Below are 15,888 nucleotides of genomic sequence, written 5' to 3'. Positions count from 1 at the left end.
TTTTACGTTTTAAGACTCACGCTGAACATTCAGGAAGTCTTGTTTTTGAGTTAGTGACGAGTCCTCACGTGACGTCAGAAAAGGACCGCCTCCTGACCGTACAAAAGACGCATTGTAGTGTCTTTCCATCACGTCAATGTATTTTGCTGTACTGTTTGTTTTGAAACCCTTGTATTACATCCAAAAGCCGCCAGCAGAGGGAGCCCAAGCTCCATGCAAGGAATGTATCAGCCTGTGGAAACGGGCTGATTCATTCCTCACAGGAGCTGGTCGCCATTTTTCTGCCTCTTTTGTGGGACGTTACATTGCAGTCCAGATGCCTCAAAATGACACGGAAGGACTTCTTTAATCGATGGCAAACATGTATGCTTTCCTCTTCAGAACTATTTGAATCATATTCATAACTGGATGTGTAACAAGAAAGCATATTCTTCGAATCTGAAGCGAATTCTCCAGCAATGCAAGACGTCTTGGCGTGACATCACGAACTGGGGGCGGGACTTTCAGAAAATGCCCAATTCGCAGCTCAATTTTTTGCAGATTTTGGAACTTCAAGTCATTTTTATTGGTGTTTTGCATTTGACTAAAAATATCATACTGCGTGTTTTGGGTATTTTAGATGCTATCAAACGTTTTTCTGATGTCAGTTAAAAAACAAAAAAGTGACGTCGGTTGCCCTTTAAGGCTTGTATAAATAACCTGTATTGGTTTCTAAACATTTAATAAAATATATGCGAAATAAATACAACTGGAGAGAATACTATATATGTTACTACGAAAATGTTTGTATCTCCCGTTGTACATAACTCGAATGTTCGTAAGTAGGTAAGCGTCTGTATGAGCATTTTATGAATGCAACGTCATTTTCTGTACGCAGTTGAACCTGGCTTCTAGCGGCTCTCTGATAAAGCGGGACAACGACATGTACCCAGAAGGTCTTCCTCACCCCCCCACCTCGGCCGCCACCCCCATCACTCCAATGCGCCAGGGACCCTCGGTCATCAGCTCATCCAGTCTTCACACACACTCCCACCCCCACGCGCATGGCGTCGGACCCATACGCAGGCGCAACTCTGACAAATACTGCACCCCCATCGCCTCGGGTAGGCCCGTGTCCTCCACTTGATTTTTTGCATTTTATTTTATTTTATTTTATTTTATTTATTTGGTCCTGTGTCCTCCACTTGATTTATTTATTTATTTATTTATTTATTTGTATTTTTATTTTAAGTTTACTTTTATTTGTATTTTATTGTGTTTATTTATTAGGACTTAAATATTTTTTCCTTTGGATTTTTAACTACAGAGACGATTTCTGATTTTTTTTTTTTTCAATTTTAATTCCAATTCAGAACTGGCTCAGAACTGTGAGTTCTACAAGAACGCTGATGTCCGGCCTCCCTTTACCTACGCTTCTCTTATACGTCACGTAAGTCTCCTCGCCGCTCTTCCTCTTGCCCTCCGTCTTCCATTTTCAACCGTCTTTCCGTGCCTACAGGCCATTCTGGAGTCCCCCGATAGACAGTTGACTCTGAACGAGATCTACAACTGGTTTACACGAAAGTTTGCCTACTTTAGGAGAAACACAGCCACGTGGAAGGTAAACACACACACACACACACCATATGCACTTATTACACACTTTCTACTTGAATGTAGTATTAGAAACTTAGTGAAATGGAAATATGATTAAAATGCCGATTGGAAACAAAAATGTTATGAGAAAAAAAGTTGGACATGTTAAAATATCAACTGTATTACAGTTGAAACAGTGGTGTGAAAGTTTTTGTATTACCCCGCCTAAAAAGATGTATGATCACATTTTTTACACAGTAAAATTATGAATTACCAATTCAGAAATAAAAAAACACAGTAAAAACTGTTTTTTCTAATAGGTTTGTATTTATTTTGAAAGTCGTGTGGATAACAAAAATAATTTAAATTGCAATATCTGACCGTTTTTAAAAGTAGAAGAAGATAATTTGCCATTTTGGTGAAGCATGAAATTTGCTTTTATGGGCCATGTAAAAAGATGTGATGGGCCAAATCTGGCCCCCGGGCCATGGATTGTATGTGCCATAAAATGTCAACTTTATTCTCATCATATGTCGTTTGTCCTCACAATATTATCCATCCATCCGTTTTCGGATCGGCTTCTCGGAAGGCATGCTGAAGCCGGTCCCAGTCGCAGGGGACACCCTGAACCGATCGCCAGCCAATTGAAGGGCACATAGAGAGTAACAACCATTCGTGCTCACACTCATACCTAGCGACAATTTTGAGTGTACAATCAGCCTGCCATGTATGTTTTTGGAATGTGGGAGGAAGCCAGAGTACCCAGAGAAAACCCACGAAGGCCTTTGGCAGAAGATGCAAAGTCCACATATGGGGACCTCAACTGAAAATTTCACAGCGTGCACTTTTGCGCACGTCTTACTTAGCTCCTCAAAGACATGGCCAAGTGGAAGGTTATTGGCTCTTTCTGTCTTTAAGGAGGCACTTGACGCTCACGTTTCCCTCCATTGTCACCTCACCTCACGCTGCACATCCATCGCCTCATTACGGAGCTCTCACGCGCGCACACACAACCGGTGCCTTCCCACCAATCTTAGGTGCTGACCCATTTGTGCAGAAATCTATCACTTATTTGAGTGGCAGCTCCTCAAGAGAGAGTGAGAGTATGAACATGGAAGGAAATGGGCAACCTCGGAGACCCTGACCTTCTTTCTCATGAGTTCCAAAACCGATGCGCGAAGGGTAAAGAGATGGACGCTGCCTGGAATATCATCTTTAAATCCAGCCTTTATACATATACCGCTTTTGAAATATGACTCTTCTTTGGCCTCATGCATTTAAACAGCAGCCCAGTGAGTCAAACGGGTCCGTGAAGATGTACGTCCTTTAATAAGCCGTTAAATTTCATGAGGGGAGCAGCGGTGTCAAGTGAGTGGGAAGTCATTGATCAGAGGAAGGCAGGACCAGCGAAAGAGCAAGAGATGGGGAGAAAGAAGGCAAAGTGGGTGTGAGAAGTGAGTCCAGTTGCAATTTTGGAGGCCTAAAAAAAGTATAATAAAAATAATAATCATCAGAAACCCTTTAACTCACAGTTGTCAAAGTCAAGGCCCGCGGGCCAAATCCGGCCCGCCACATCATTTTTTTCGGCCCGCGGAAGCAAATCAAACATGTTAAATTCCATGATGATTGCTAAAATCTGAGGCAAAATGTCATATTTTTGGATGTCAACCACAATAAAAGTCATTATTCTTGACTTCAGATTTGAAAACGAGTTATTCATTAATTTGCTGTGTGCTCTATATGTAATATTTGAAGGGATTTAAACATTCTAATGGGTTCCCCAAATTCATAACGGCCCTCGAGAGGAAACCATACCAACAATGTGGCCTGCGGCAAAAAATGACTTTGACACCCCTGCTTTAACTCATTCACTGCCAGACATATGCAAAAATGTGTCCACTTCAGTGCCAGGGTTTTTGTCGTAGTCACTCGAATTCCAGGACCCACAGGATATTGAGTTTTAGGACTACATAAACATTCACTGCAGCGTAAGAAACTTTACACTCTTAGCCTTAGAAACCTTACACTCTCTTCTTTCACTAGAAAAAAAAACAGTTAATTCCTAAATTATATGGATCTGGAGATATGTGAGCTTGAAATGAGGGCGGCTTTGCGAAATACAATGCAAGACATAAATATTGGTTTATATAGTGCTTGAACAACAGCTGAAGCTGAAACGAAGCACTAACATGGAAAAAAAGGAAATGCTGCCCCCTTGTGGAAAGGAAAAAAACATTGCCAGAGGCCATGGCCAGCGCTTTATCGGCACCCAAATAAGAAAAATCAAAGCCTGAACAAATTCGGGAATGGCGCTTTATATTATTATATATTTACATCCTATTTTCAATTCCTGAATAAATTTGTGAATGGCAGTGAATGAGTTGATAGTCCCACAGTGGGGAAATTTGCAATCTACTGTAGCAAAATTGAAAGGAGGGGGTTGAAAAGAATAAAACAAAGTATACCATGTACAAAAAAAAGATAATAATAGTAAAAATAATGAAAAAGTATGATGATAATACTGCTAATGATAATGCTACTTCTACTACTACTACTACTACTACTACTACTACTACTACTAATGCTACTACCACTACCACTACTACTACTACTACAACTACTACTACTACTACTAATAATAATAATAATAATAATAATTGTAATAATAGTACTGTTAACAATAATAATAATAATAATTCTAATAATAATAATAAATTTCAAACACAAATAAAAATATACAATAATTTACTCGATATCTGGGGTTGCAAATAGGACTCAATGTCTTCAAAGTGCCATTTAAGATGCTGTCGTTTGACTTTATATCTGTGCTAAAAAACAAATCATATCCCTCTACATCCTATTAAAATTAATCACAAATGTCCGATAGATACAGTAGACAAAAAGGCCCAGATTTTATTTAGTTTGCATTGTACATAATCAAATGTGTGTGTGTTTTTTTAAAAGGAGTTCTCCATTGCGGGATGGATGAGTGACATGAGTGTTGTGACCCTTTGTAAATGACTCCTAATATTTTAACTGGCAGAATCAGGCTTTCATCACGGAGACAAATGCAAATAACGCCTTGGTAGCAGCGGACTGTCGAGTGTGTGAGGTTGCGTGGGTCTGCGTCTCCCCCGTATTTGTGCGTATTTGTATGTGTGTTTGAGTGTGAGTGCGTCGTCAGGGTGGCAGGCGGAGATTGGGGTCAGACTCATTTACAAAACTTAGCATCGCGACTCAGGGGTTGAAGGGAATGCGGGGGAGAGAGGTTTCCTGCGCTGATTATGGCTTGTGTAATTACGTGCGTTTGTGTGAATGCGTATTTGTGTGTGAATGTGTGTATAATTACGGCATCGAGTGATGCATGCCTGGCCTGTCCCTGCCTCTCGGCTTAGAACAGCATGTCAGGGAGAATATGCAGGATTTAATTATAGCCGAATTAAAATTGGTAATGAAATTGGGCATGAACACACTACAAATGGCAGATGAAAAGGGAGGCCTGTCCCTCGAGGGGGGCGGACAAAGATAGCGGTGCGTCTGCCTGAGTGTCTTAGTCTGTGTGTGTGTGTGTGTGTGTGTGTGTGTGTGTGTGTGTGTGTGTGTGTGTGTGTGTGTGTGTGTGTGTGTGTGTGCGTGCGTGTGTGTGTGTGTGTGTGTGTGTGTGTGTGTGTGTGTGTGTGTGTGTGTGTGTGTGTGTGTGTGTTAGATGACGACGGATAACAAAACGATGAGGTCAAATAATGCTGCCTCAGCCAATGCACGCAACTGGATTAGTTGTGGGATTTGAAAAAAGAAGTTTTGCAACCTCACTTGAATGTAATATTGGTATTTATTTTATTAAAATGTGTGAAGAATCATTTTGGTTTCAATTTTAAAAAGTATACATTTTTTGGGGGCTATTTTGGTTTATTAATCACATTGGGGTGTGAGTAATGCAACTCCACCCCCCCTCTTCATCTTGTCTTCATGTTATAAAAAAGCAACTTCTCAGACATAATTATGTCAATATTTTATGCTTATCCATTTTTTTTGTTTACCATGCGCACTTAAAGGACAACCGACACGTCACTTTTTCGTTTCTTAACTGACATCAGAAAAACGTTTTATAGCATCTAAAATACCCAAAACACGCAGTATGATATTTGGATTGATTTTTATGATGATATGATTTTTATTCAAATGCAAAACACCAATGAGAATCCAAAATCTACAAAAAAATTAGCTGCGAATTGGGCATTTTCAGAAAGTCCCGCCCCCAATTCGTGACGTCACGCCAAGGCGTCTTGCATTGCTGGAGAATCAAAACAATGGCTTCAGATTTGGAGAATATGCTTTCTTGTTACACATCCAGTTATGAATATGATTCAAATAATTCTGAAGAGGAAAGCATACATGTTTGCAATTGATTAAAGAAGTCCTTCCGTGTCATTTTGAGGCATCTGGACTGCAATGTAGCGTCCCAGAAAAGAAGCAGAAAATGGCGACCAAGCTCCCTGTGAGGAATTAATCAGCCTGTTTCCACAGGCTGATAAATTCCCTATATGGAGCTTGGTCGCCCTCTTCCGGCTCTTTTTGGTGCAACATGACGTTTTCAGACCAAACAAGCACAGCAAAATGCATTGACGTGATGGAAGGACTGCTATAATGTGTCCTTTTTTTCGGTCAGGGGCGTTCCTTCAGTGACGTCACGTCCACCAACTCAAAAAATAGACTTCCGGAATATTCAGCGCGAGTCGTAAAACGTTAAATATAGCTATATGCGGTGGAATCTTTGTAAAATACGCTCAGTAGAAGTAATTTGAAGCCATTTTACAAATTATGGACACAACTTGTCCGGAGACGTCGGTTGTCCTTTAACATTGACAATTTCATTGTGGTGGTGGCTTCCTTTTTTTCCATTTTTATGCACTACAAAAAGAATTAAATTGAGGAAACTCATGAGTACATATCAGCCAAGGATTGACCCGAAAACATTCCATTTTTACGTCATTGTTGGATTTCCTTGTTAGGAAATCAATGTTATTTTTAAATCACAATCAAAATATTTGAAATTAAATCCATTTTTTTATTTCTATTTTGCAGAATGCTGTGCGCCACAATCTGAGTCTGCACAAATGTTTTGTCCGTGTTGAGAACGTGAAAGGGGCCGTGTGGACTGTGGATGAAGTTGAATACCAAAAGAGGAGACCACCAAAGATGACCGGGTATGCGCACGTGCCTGTATACACACACGCTTACAAATATTCTCATCCTTTTTCTTGGCACGCTGGAAGTTGATTTGAGCATGAGTTTAAAATTCCTGGCATGATAATTGCCTAAATGGACTTACATTTAGCGGAGGTGTGCTGTGTGTGTGTGTGTGTGTGTGTATGCCTTGTTAGTCAACACCATTAGCAAGGCCCTGTGTCAGATGCACGGGAGGAACAAACCTTGTTAGCGAATGCAAACAGATGTTCCCTCCAATTGCCAAGAAAAAAAATAACAGGGTTAATTAAATGCACACACAAATTTGCACCTGCACATTAACTACCAGACAGTGTGTTTGTATGTGTGTGTGTTTACAATGTGTGTATATTTGACTGATGGCAACGTTTTTGTGAGATTGTTTCGAAGTAGTGGATGACGTTACATTTCCACGTATGCGTCCAATATGGCATTCTCGTCACCATCCTTTCTGACTCTCTCTTTTTCTCCTGTGTGTGTGCGTGCGTGCGTGTGTGTGTGTGTGTGTGTGCGCGCGTGTGTGTGTGTGTGTGTGTGCGTAGGAGTCCCACTCTGGTGAAAAACATGATTTCAGGCCTGGGCTTTGGATCCCTAAACGCCAGCTACCAGGTAAGGAATGCCTTCCTACTCTATATTTCTCTCTATGTGCCTCACACACACACATATACACAGACATATACACACAAACACATGCACACTCACACACCAGCCAATCACAATCAAGGACACTAATATCAATTCCCTTTTATAATTAGCAGATTCCCTAACGACGTTTTCACCACCTCCCTCCTCTCCCTCATGAACCTCACCTCCCACCTCTCTTCCACACAGGCACCACACACACACACACACACACACACATACACAGCACAGTAATTCTGCACAAGCCGTCAAGTAGTAGTCAATTAAGGTTACTGCATGAAATTATGGCCTGTGGCAGCACCCCCCCGAAAAAAAAAACATTTCTAAGCTGATGAGAGTGCATCTGTTGTCCTTTTTATTTTGCACATGTAAGGTGGCAGTCAGCAGGGTGGATGTGAGTATCCAAGTTGTCTCCTGGATGCCATTTTTTTTTCGTTGACAGACGCTGCCCTCTGTTGGGGGCACTTGTATCCTTCCCCTCTTCCTGAAGTTGACGCTTTACATGTTTGTGCGTGTGTTTATGTTGAGGTTGTGACTCAGTCTCCCTCAACATGCCTATTGAGGCTGTGAGGGTTAAACGAGCAGAATTTTGACAGCCTCCTTCGAAGTGCATTCGCGAGACTTAATGGTGGAATGTCTTGTGTATAAGTGCCCCCTAGTGGTCTTACAAGTCAGTGCATTCCAAAGCATCAAAGTCTCGTTCAGCGGTCATAACGTCTCGAGCAAGGCAAGACACCACGAACATGGGGGCGGGACCTTCTGAAACTGGCCACTTCCGTTTTCAAATTAAAGTACTTTTTTGACACTTTCAGTCATTTTTATTGCTGTTTTGCATTTGACTAAAAATATTATACTGCGTATTTTGGGTATTTTAGATGCTATAAAACGTTTTTCTGATGACAGTTAGGAAACAAAAAAGTGAGGTCGGTTGTCCTTTAACTTGTGTGTGGGTGGAAAGATTTTACTTCCAAATGCTTTATTTCTAAGCATTTTAATTCATAAATCTCTTTTAAATGGAAGACCTCTGTGGGTGAAATGTCGTTTTTTTTTTTTTTTTTTTTTTTGCCTGTGAATTTAGGCGGCTCTGGCAGAGAGCAGTCTGGCCCTGCTCAACAGCCCTCCCCTGATGACCCCTCCATCTGCAGCCAACCTCAACATGTTGCACGTGGGCCACGATGATGTCAGTTCTACGGTGGAGCAGGTCAACAGCAACGGCAGCTGCAGTCCCACCCTCAGCCCCCAGCAGTACAGGTACACATGCGTGCAGGAACAGACATGATGTTGTGCCGTTTTTTTTTCTCACCCCCCCCCCGCGATTGCACCTCAATTTGCTTTTCACCTCCAGCAGCCACGCGGTGCACGTGAAGGAGGAGCCCACCGAGATCGAGGAAGACTGTCGGCCCGTCTCCCTCTTGGCCGGGATCACACATAACCTGCCGTTGCCGAGCGATGACCGCGACCTGGAGGACGACCTCCCCACCGACGACCTGGAGTAAGACGGATCCGACAGATGGGATCGAAGGGGGCGGGTCTTAGTCACAACAAACAATAGCATCACTTCAGCCAAAACGAGAGCAAGGAAAATGAAAGAAAAAAAAAAAAGAAAAGGAGAATGTTTTTATTTTTATTTTTATTTGTCCTTACGAGCAGTCAACCGAGGATGTCGTTGAGAAACTCCAAACAGGGTTTTGAAGACCTACGTTACTTTCAGTCTGCGGAGCGCTGCTTTCACTTCAAGTCTCTTTCCATACACGTGCACACATCCGCACTGGCGCAATCCTTCCTCACTCAGGCTGCCCGGCTAGCCGTGTAGACCCAGGAAAAAAAAAAAAAAACATCCACACCACACGCATGTGTGACCATGTGTACATATACGTAGATTCGGAGCATTCCCCAGGAGGCTGTGCAAGTGCAACACCTCACCATCTCCCAAACACACTTTGGAATTGGCTCCTTCATGAAATCCAAAGCAAACGTTTGGTTTTCGAGATGGGAATAGAGGACGATGCTTTCAAAGAATACCTCGGACTTTGCTCCAACGCATCCGGAGAGCTCCCGTCTCCGCAGCTTTGTTTGTGAGATATTACGGGGCGGGGAAAAAAAAAGAAGAAAAAGACAAAGGCCACCCGAAAAGACTGCAAGAAAAAGGAACATCCAGTGCTGTCTCTTCTCCTCTGTTTGGGATGGAGAGATGTGTTTGAAACACTCATAGAAGAAAATAGCCGGGAAGTGTCTATAGAAATATTGTGACTTAAAAACAAAAAAAAACAAGGAACCTGTCAAGGACATGGAAAAAATGTGGTAGCTTTATCTTTTCCTTTTTTTATTTGGTGTTATTATTCTTTATTTTTGAGGAGCATTATTCCCATGGTGGTGTTTCTGTTTCGATGTATCTTTTCTGCCGTTGCCGGTTTATTTTTTTTTATTGATTTTGTGTTCCACACCATTCCGAAAGAGTATGAAAAAAAGAAGAAAAGAGAAGCGCAGTATTGTCCCCCTCTCCCTTTCACTCCCAATTGTAGCACGCTAGAAATTTGGAAATAGCACTTAAAAGTTACCATTATCCAAACGAACTTTTTAGCAATTTTTTTTTTTTGCTTTGTTTTGTTGGTTTGTTATACATTGTGTCTCATTCGTTTATTTAGTTGAGAGATATCAGTAATGCTTTAAAAAATGATATATCAAAATATATATTGATGCAGTCAGTGAATACCTCATCCCACAAAGGTTCGGATTTCATGAAGAAAGAAGGGGGGGGGGGGACTTCTTTGCATGGGATACCAAAACGTGGCTCCATTCAAAGCTCTGTGCATGTGATTCGTGACCGTGTCGACGCTAACTGATTCAATGTGTGAGGATGTGTTAAAGGAATATCATGGGAGATTTTTTAATGTATTTTGTCCCTTGGGCAACAAAGCATTGCTTTCTCTAACAGTGCCATACCAAATTTTAATTTTTTTCAAATCTATTACCTGATTCTTACCCCCCATCTTATTTTTGTTACAGGTAACCAAAGAAATACTTAGGAAACCAAAAACCCTGTTGTTTGTTTCACCATCCCCCTTTCCTGTTTTGTTTATTTTTTTAATCATGCTTTCTGTCTCCTTGTTATTCCAGAAGAACTGGCCAAAAGACAACAAACCAGGAGTTTGAGCTCTTTTTATGTTATTTTTTTCCATGTATTTTTTGACGGTTAACCAGGACTTAGAGTGCTGACCATTCCCGCAAACCAAAGTGAAAGCTTAAGCTTTGTTTCGGTAACAAACTGCCCCTATTAGGTATGAGGCCAAATATAATACAAAGGAGTATTGAAGCTACGCTAAAAAGAATAGAAACCGTAAAAGTATGGTCGTAGAGCAAACAAAGTTGTCATTTTAAGAACCGAATGTCACATTAGTTAATAGTTCTTAAATGGTTTCTTCACGACTTGACATTAGGGTATAGATTAGTTTCCACCTCCTGACAGTCAACCACAGTACATCGTGCGGATTATCACGTGACAAACCATTTCTTTTTTTCTTTGCCAAAATACGAAACAGCCTGGCAGTATTTTACCTTTTCTTTATTTTCAGTGTGGCCCTAATACTCCTTTGGGACAACTAAGTATTAACATGCACAGTTCCTCTTACTTAGAAAAAGCACTTAGAAACGAAAGCGTGACTCTGCCATGCTCAGGCTAACGTGTGTTCCAAACACAATCCCAGGACAAAGTCATTCCAAATGCATAGCGTGGAATCTTTCCAAAAAGAGGGAACAAATAATACTCAAACGATACCAATGTAAGAGGACAACAACCAAGGGACGTCGTGTTATGAAACAAGTTCATGTCATTCCTAACTTTTGCACTTGACGACATTTTCTGATTTGAATTGAAGAAGCTTTGCGTTCAAACGGCAACTTATTTCTTACTAAGAAGCAAAAACACAGACCAAAAATAACACTACCTCCTTTTGGAACTCTGTTAAATACTCCTCCCTGGCCGCCTACACTACACTTTTCCTTTAAAAAAAATAACAATACTTGGACTCCCCGAGACCGTACGTGTGATTCAACCCCCCCAAAACAAACAAAATGGACGTAAAGACTACCTCGCCTTAGATGCGACCTGACGCGCTCCCTTCAGCTCCAAGATATCACTCGAGAGAACATGACGGAGAACTCCGTGAGTGGGGCGATGTACTTGTTGCAGGGAAACTGTTATCGGGTGTGACGAATTTCGCACACAAGCATACACGTATACACGCACACACGCGCGTGCACCGAAGCATTGAAAGCAGGGCTTACATGGGTTCGTGCAAACAGAGGCTCTGACCAAATATCCAAAGACCCCCCCACCCTCCTAAAAAGCAGTAACCACCCCCAGACCGGACACACACACACACGCACGCAAACATACTGTTATCATGGCTCATTCAGTCCTACCAAGAGAAACTGCTGCATTCATTCGACTATTTTAGATGTGATCTTGTGCTTTAAGGTACACCTGTAAACAAGGCGCTTTTATTAAAAAATGTTGACAGGTCGCCGCGTAACATTTCTTATGTATTCTTGTATATTAAGGATTGACTTATCTCTCCAGGGCATTTTTCCCCTTTCATTTCCACTAATGTTTTTTTTTGGGGGAGGCGTCCTTGCACCTGCTATTGTAAAGCTTGCAGCTTTGGTTTCGATACTGTACTGCTAATGCTGAACTCTATGTGTTTATCATATTAAGTACTGCAGGTATCTTGGTTTGGATGATTTTCTCTTTTTTTCCTCCATGTTTTCAGTTCTTCAGAAAAACGTCTGGGACGATGATTTTTTTTTAAGTGTATTATCGCAACAACAAAAAAGGTTGAAAGAATAAAAGGTAGATCAGTGGTTTTTAGGTAAGATCTGTTTGTATATTTATCTTAGCTAGGTCTATTTTGATACTTCTTTTTTGTCTGTGCTGCATTTATGCGTTTTTAAGGAAAAAACATAAATGGATGAACTAAAAATTTACTTCATGGTGTATTGATACCTCAGAAGGAAGTTTTTTTTTCTCAATGACAGGACCAAAATCTTTGAAAAGAAAACGAGTGTAGTGTAAGAATATTTAGCATCTCTCCTGCTTTACACAAATGTGGACTGTGTGTTGGTCTTTTCAGGTGCCAACATTGTTTCCCTTTGACCCTTTGTCATTCCAGTTCCTCTCTTAAAATCCCGCAAAGGCAGATCAAACACTTGCATTGTTTGGCTCATCCTCCTTATTTTGTTTTTGTCTTTTTTTTTTCACGTGGTCACGGTACCAAAATGTAGACTGGCGCTTCGAGATGCAGCTCACCGTCTGACTACCAAAGTCCAAACTCCTGAACTGTAACCAAACCGATACCTTAACCAAACTGAAAGCGAGCTACTTCCAAAAGTCTCCATTGACATCACAGATCATCTTCAATCGATAACTGTTATCTCTTGTACATGTGTGCGATGGACGGCCTTCCGTGGTGAAAAACGTCGCGTGTGATTGGACACTTCGCAGGTGTCTTTTAAAAAAGGGGGGCGGGGGACTGTTGAAAGTGGAGCATGGACAGCTATTAAACAAGTCCAAATGACCACTTCAGCTCTCCTCTGGTTAAACCTTAGGAATGTGTGTACATTTTCAGCAGTGACTCTTCAGTGCGTTGTTACTTAATTTCACGTTATTGCTTTGCTTATTTTGTTGCTATTTCTTGTTCTTTGCAAATGTCAACAGACTTAGAGGCGGGGGCTGGGCGCAGGTGGCTTCAAGACACAGTAGAGCCTCCGTGCCAGGTAGCCATGATGATGCCAGTCACTGCCCTTTCTTTCATGCTGTATAAAAAACACACACACAAACACACTCACACGCGCATATATCTGTGTATTTGTAACCTTCTTGTGTCTGTCCATGCAGACAATAAAAAAAGAACTGTACAGTAGGTCTAGTTGCATGTAATCTGTACTAATTATTGACAATGGCATTATAAAATGCAATAAAATACTTATTACACTGTCCCATGTTGAGTCTTTGTTCCTATGGTATGGATAATTGTGAGTGTGTGTAAAAAAAATATTATTAGTAGAAGCTGTTGTAGTACAAACGTTACTTTTCTTATTTACGGGAAATCTATATAGTATATATATTCAATGGAAGATCTTGTCATACTAATTCATACTTTCTTAAAAGATGTAAGGTTTTGTTTGGTACATTTTCCTTTTAAATCAACAAGTCAGTGCTAGTTGGGCACTAGGATCCAAAACAAGAGGCGTATCAAAATGCCAATTGTGCTAAATCTGATTGACATAGTCTGATAATTTAAGAATATCAATTGAAACGGCCAAGCTGAATTTACTATGCACCCATCCATTGTCTCTGCTGCTCAAAGAGTTTTAATGGGGCTGAGCACATATAAAAAACACATTTTATAATTATATTTTATAGAATAATTACTTTAAATAGTGTAATCTCCGTGTAGTTGTGTAGTGTAATTTCCGTAAGTTTGGCATTCACTTTCACTGCTTCGCGGATGACACCCAACTCTACCTCTCCAGCAAACCCGACGCTTCTCTTCCACCTTCATCCCTCTCATGTTGCCTCTCAGAAATTAAATCCTGGCTTTCCCATAACTTTCTCAAGCTCAACAGTGAAAAAACTGAACTTCTTCTTGTCGGTACCAAATCCACCCTCCACAAAACTAACAGTTTCTCCCTCACCATTGACAGTTCTACCGTGTCCCCCTCCCCTCAGGTCAAGAGTCTGGGTGTCATCCTCGATAGCTCACTTTCCTTTCACTCCCATATTAATAACATTACTCGGTCTGCTTATTTCCACCTCCGTAATATTAACCGTCTCCGTCCCTCGCTCACCCCTCACTCCGCTGCTATCCTTATCCACAGTCTTGTCACCTCCCGCATCGATTATTGCAACGCACTCCTCTTCGGTGTCAATCAGAAATTTATCCATAAACTCCAACTCGTCCAAAATTCTTCAGCCCGGATCATCACCAAAACACCCTCCTTTCACCACATCACCCCTGTACTCCAGCAACTCCACTGGCTACCGGTTAAACATCGTATCGAATTCAAAATACTTCTGTTTACTTTCAAAGCCATCCATAACCTTGCTCCTCCCTATCTTTCTGACCTGCTTCAAATCTCTGTTCCCTCTCGGTCCCTCAGATCCTCATCCTCCCTTCACCTCTATGTGCCCTCTGCCCGTCTCACCACGATGGGATGCAGAGCTTTCAGCCGCTCTGCTCCCAAACTCTGGAATTCACTCCCACCCAACATCCGTAATATTGACTCCCTCCCTATTTTCAAGGCTCATCTCAAAACCCATTTGTTTAAAATTGCTTTCAATGTCTAATTCTCTCTATTTTATTATTTATCATTTTACTTATGGTTTTATTGTTATGTGCTGTGTTCTATTGTTTTTATTGTGAAGTGTCCTTGGGTGTTTTGAAAGGCGCTTGAAATAAAATGTATTATTATTATTATTATTATAATGTATTTCTTTTTCTATTCAGAAATTGGCATAGATGTGTAATCAAAGCCAACTCATCTCTTCCCGATTTGAACACAGCAGTTTTAAAACGTTTACTTCCTTAAATGTAGATCACGTCAAAGATAAGTCATTGATTTGCCACATCGTCAATATCCAGACCCAGAATGATCATGTAAGGCAAAACAACGACGTGATCATGTACGTACAAGGTGGAGATTTGAACTGTTGTGATACAAAGAGCAGCCACGAGGAGGAGGAAACAAACCGGACAACACAAGCAGCATGTCACAAACACGCTCATTGAACAAACAGTCAATGACACCATCCTACCGACAGGGTGAGCCAGAGAGTTCTGAATACCGAGTTACCTGCACATTTTTTTAATGGAGTAAAAGCGACAGACCGGCGAGTTGGATCGGTGGAGGTATTTATGCTTTCAAACTACTGTAGATCTCGCTCCTTTTCTTTCCTTGTGTTTTCTCTTTTGACACATGCCCTGCAGCTTATCTTTGAACCTGTGCGCTGTACTCTGCATACGTTTCCACGGGGAGAGGAAGGAGAAATGGTGGCATGTTATATATCTATTTTTTTAATTTCGTAGGGGAAAGTTGAAACTTTGTTTAATATTTCGCTTACAATGAATTGGGAGAAAAGTCACTCACTCTTGGCAAGAAAGTGCAGTTGACTTTTACTTTTGGGAGAAGTTTGTTGGAGACGAGCGTGCAAAGCATACGTACGGAGCACCGTGAGGATAATGTGCTCAAGCAAGGTGAGCCAGGGTGCAAAGCAACATAAAGAAGTTGTTCTTGGCGTGTCACGTCGGTGTTTGGCAGTGTCACATTGGCTTTCTTTCGGAATGCTCATCTGGACTGAGTAAATATTAGGTGTGACGGTATGGCTCAGTTTAGGCCTCACTTCGTGATACATTTCGGTATTTTATACGCATATTAGCTTGCGTGTAGGCA

The 15,888-nt window shown here is 41.2% G+C and overlaps 1 protein-coding gene across 2 annotated transcripts in view; it reads left to right on the top strand.

The window, feature by feature from the left end:
- foxp4 (forkhead box P4) overlaps positions 1–13,432 on the top strand; it is a 116,887-nt gene extending 103,455 nt beyond the window's left edge. Inside the window, exons 12-18 of one of the 2 annotated variants that reach the window (XM_089010279.1) lie at positions 878–1,103; positions 1,353–1,429; positions 1,499–1,600; positions 6,658–6,779; positions 7,341–7,407; positions 8,519–8,691; positions 8,789–13,432. In XM_089010279.1, coding sequence (XP_088866405.1) covers positions 878–1,103; positions 1,353–1,429; positions 1,499–1,600; positions 6,658–6,779; positions 7,341–7,407; positions 8,519–8,691; positions 8,789–8,936 — 915 coding nt within the window. In that variant the 3' untranslated portion in view covers positions 8,937–13,432. Of the gene's footprint in view, positions 1–877; positions 1,104–1,352; positions 1,430–1,498; positions 1,601–6,657; positions 6,780–7,340; positions 7,408–8,518; positions 8,692–8,785 lie in introns of both variants that reach the window. The other variant, XM_089010278.1, reaches the window with a different exon arrangement.
- Positions 13,433–15,888: the final 2,456 nt, after the last annotated feature.

Source organism: Hippocampus bargibanti, linkage group LG12, assembly GCF_051943395.1.
Source record: "Hippocampus bargibanti isolate YZ-2025 linkage group LG12, ASM5194339v1, whole genome shotgun sequence".
NCBI classification, from domain to species: Eukaryota; Metazoa; Chordata; class Actinopteri; order Syngnathiformes; family Syngnathidae; genus Hippocampus; species Hippocampus bargibanti.
The sequence above is the reverse complement of the archived record's forward strand: the minus strand, read 5'-3'. Positions and strand labels throughout refer to the sequence as shown.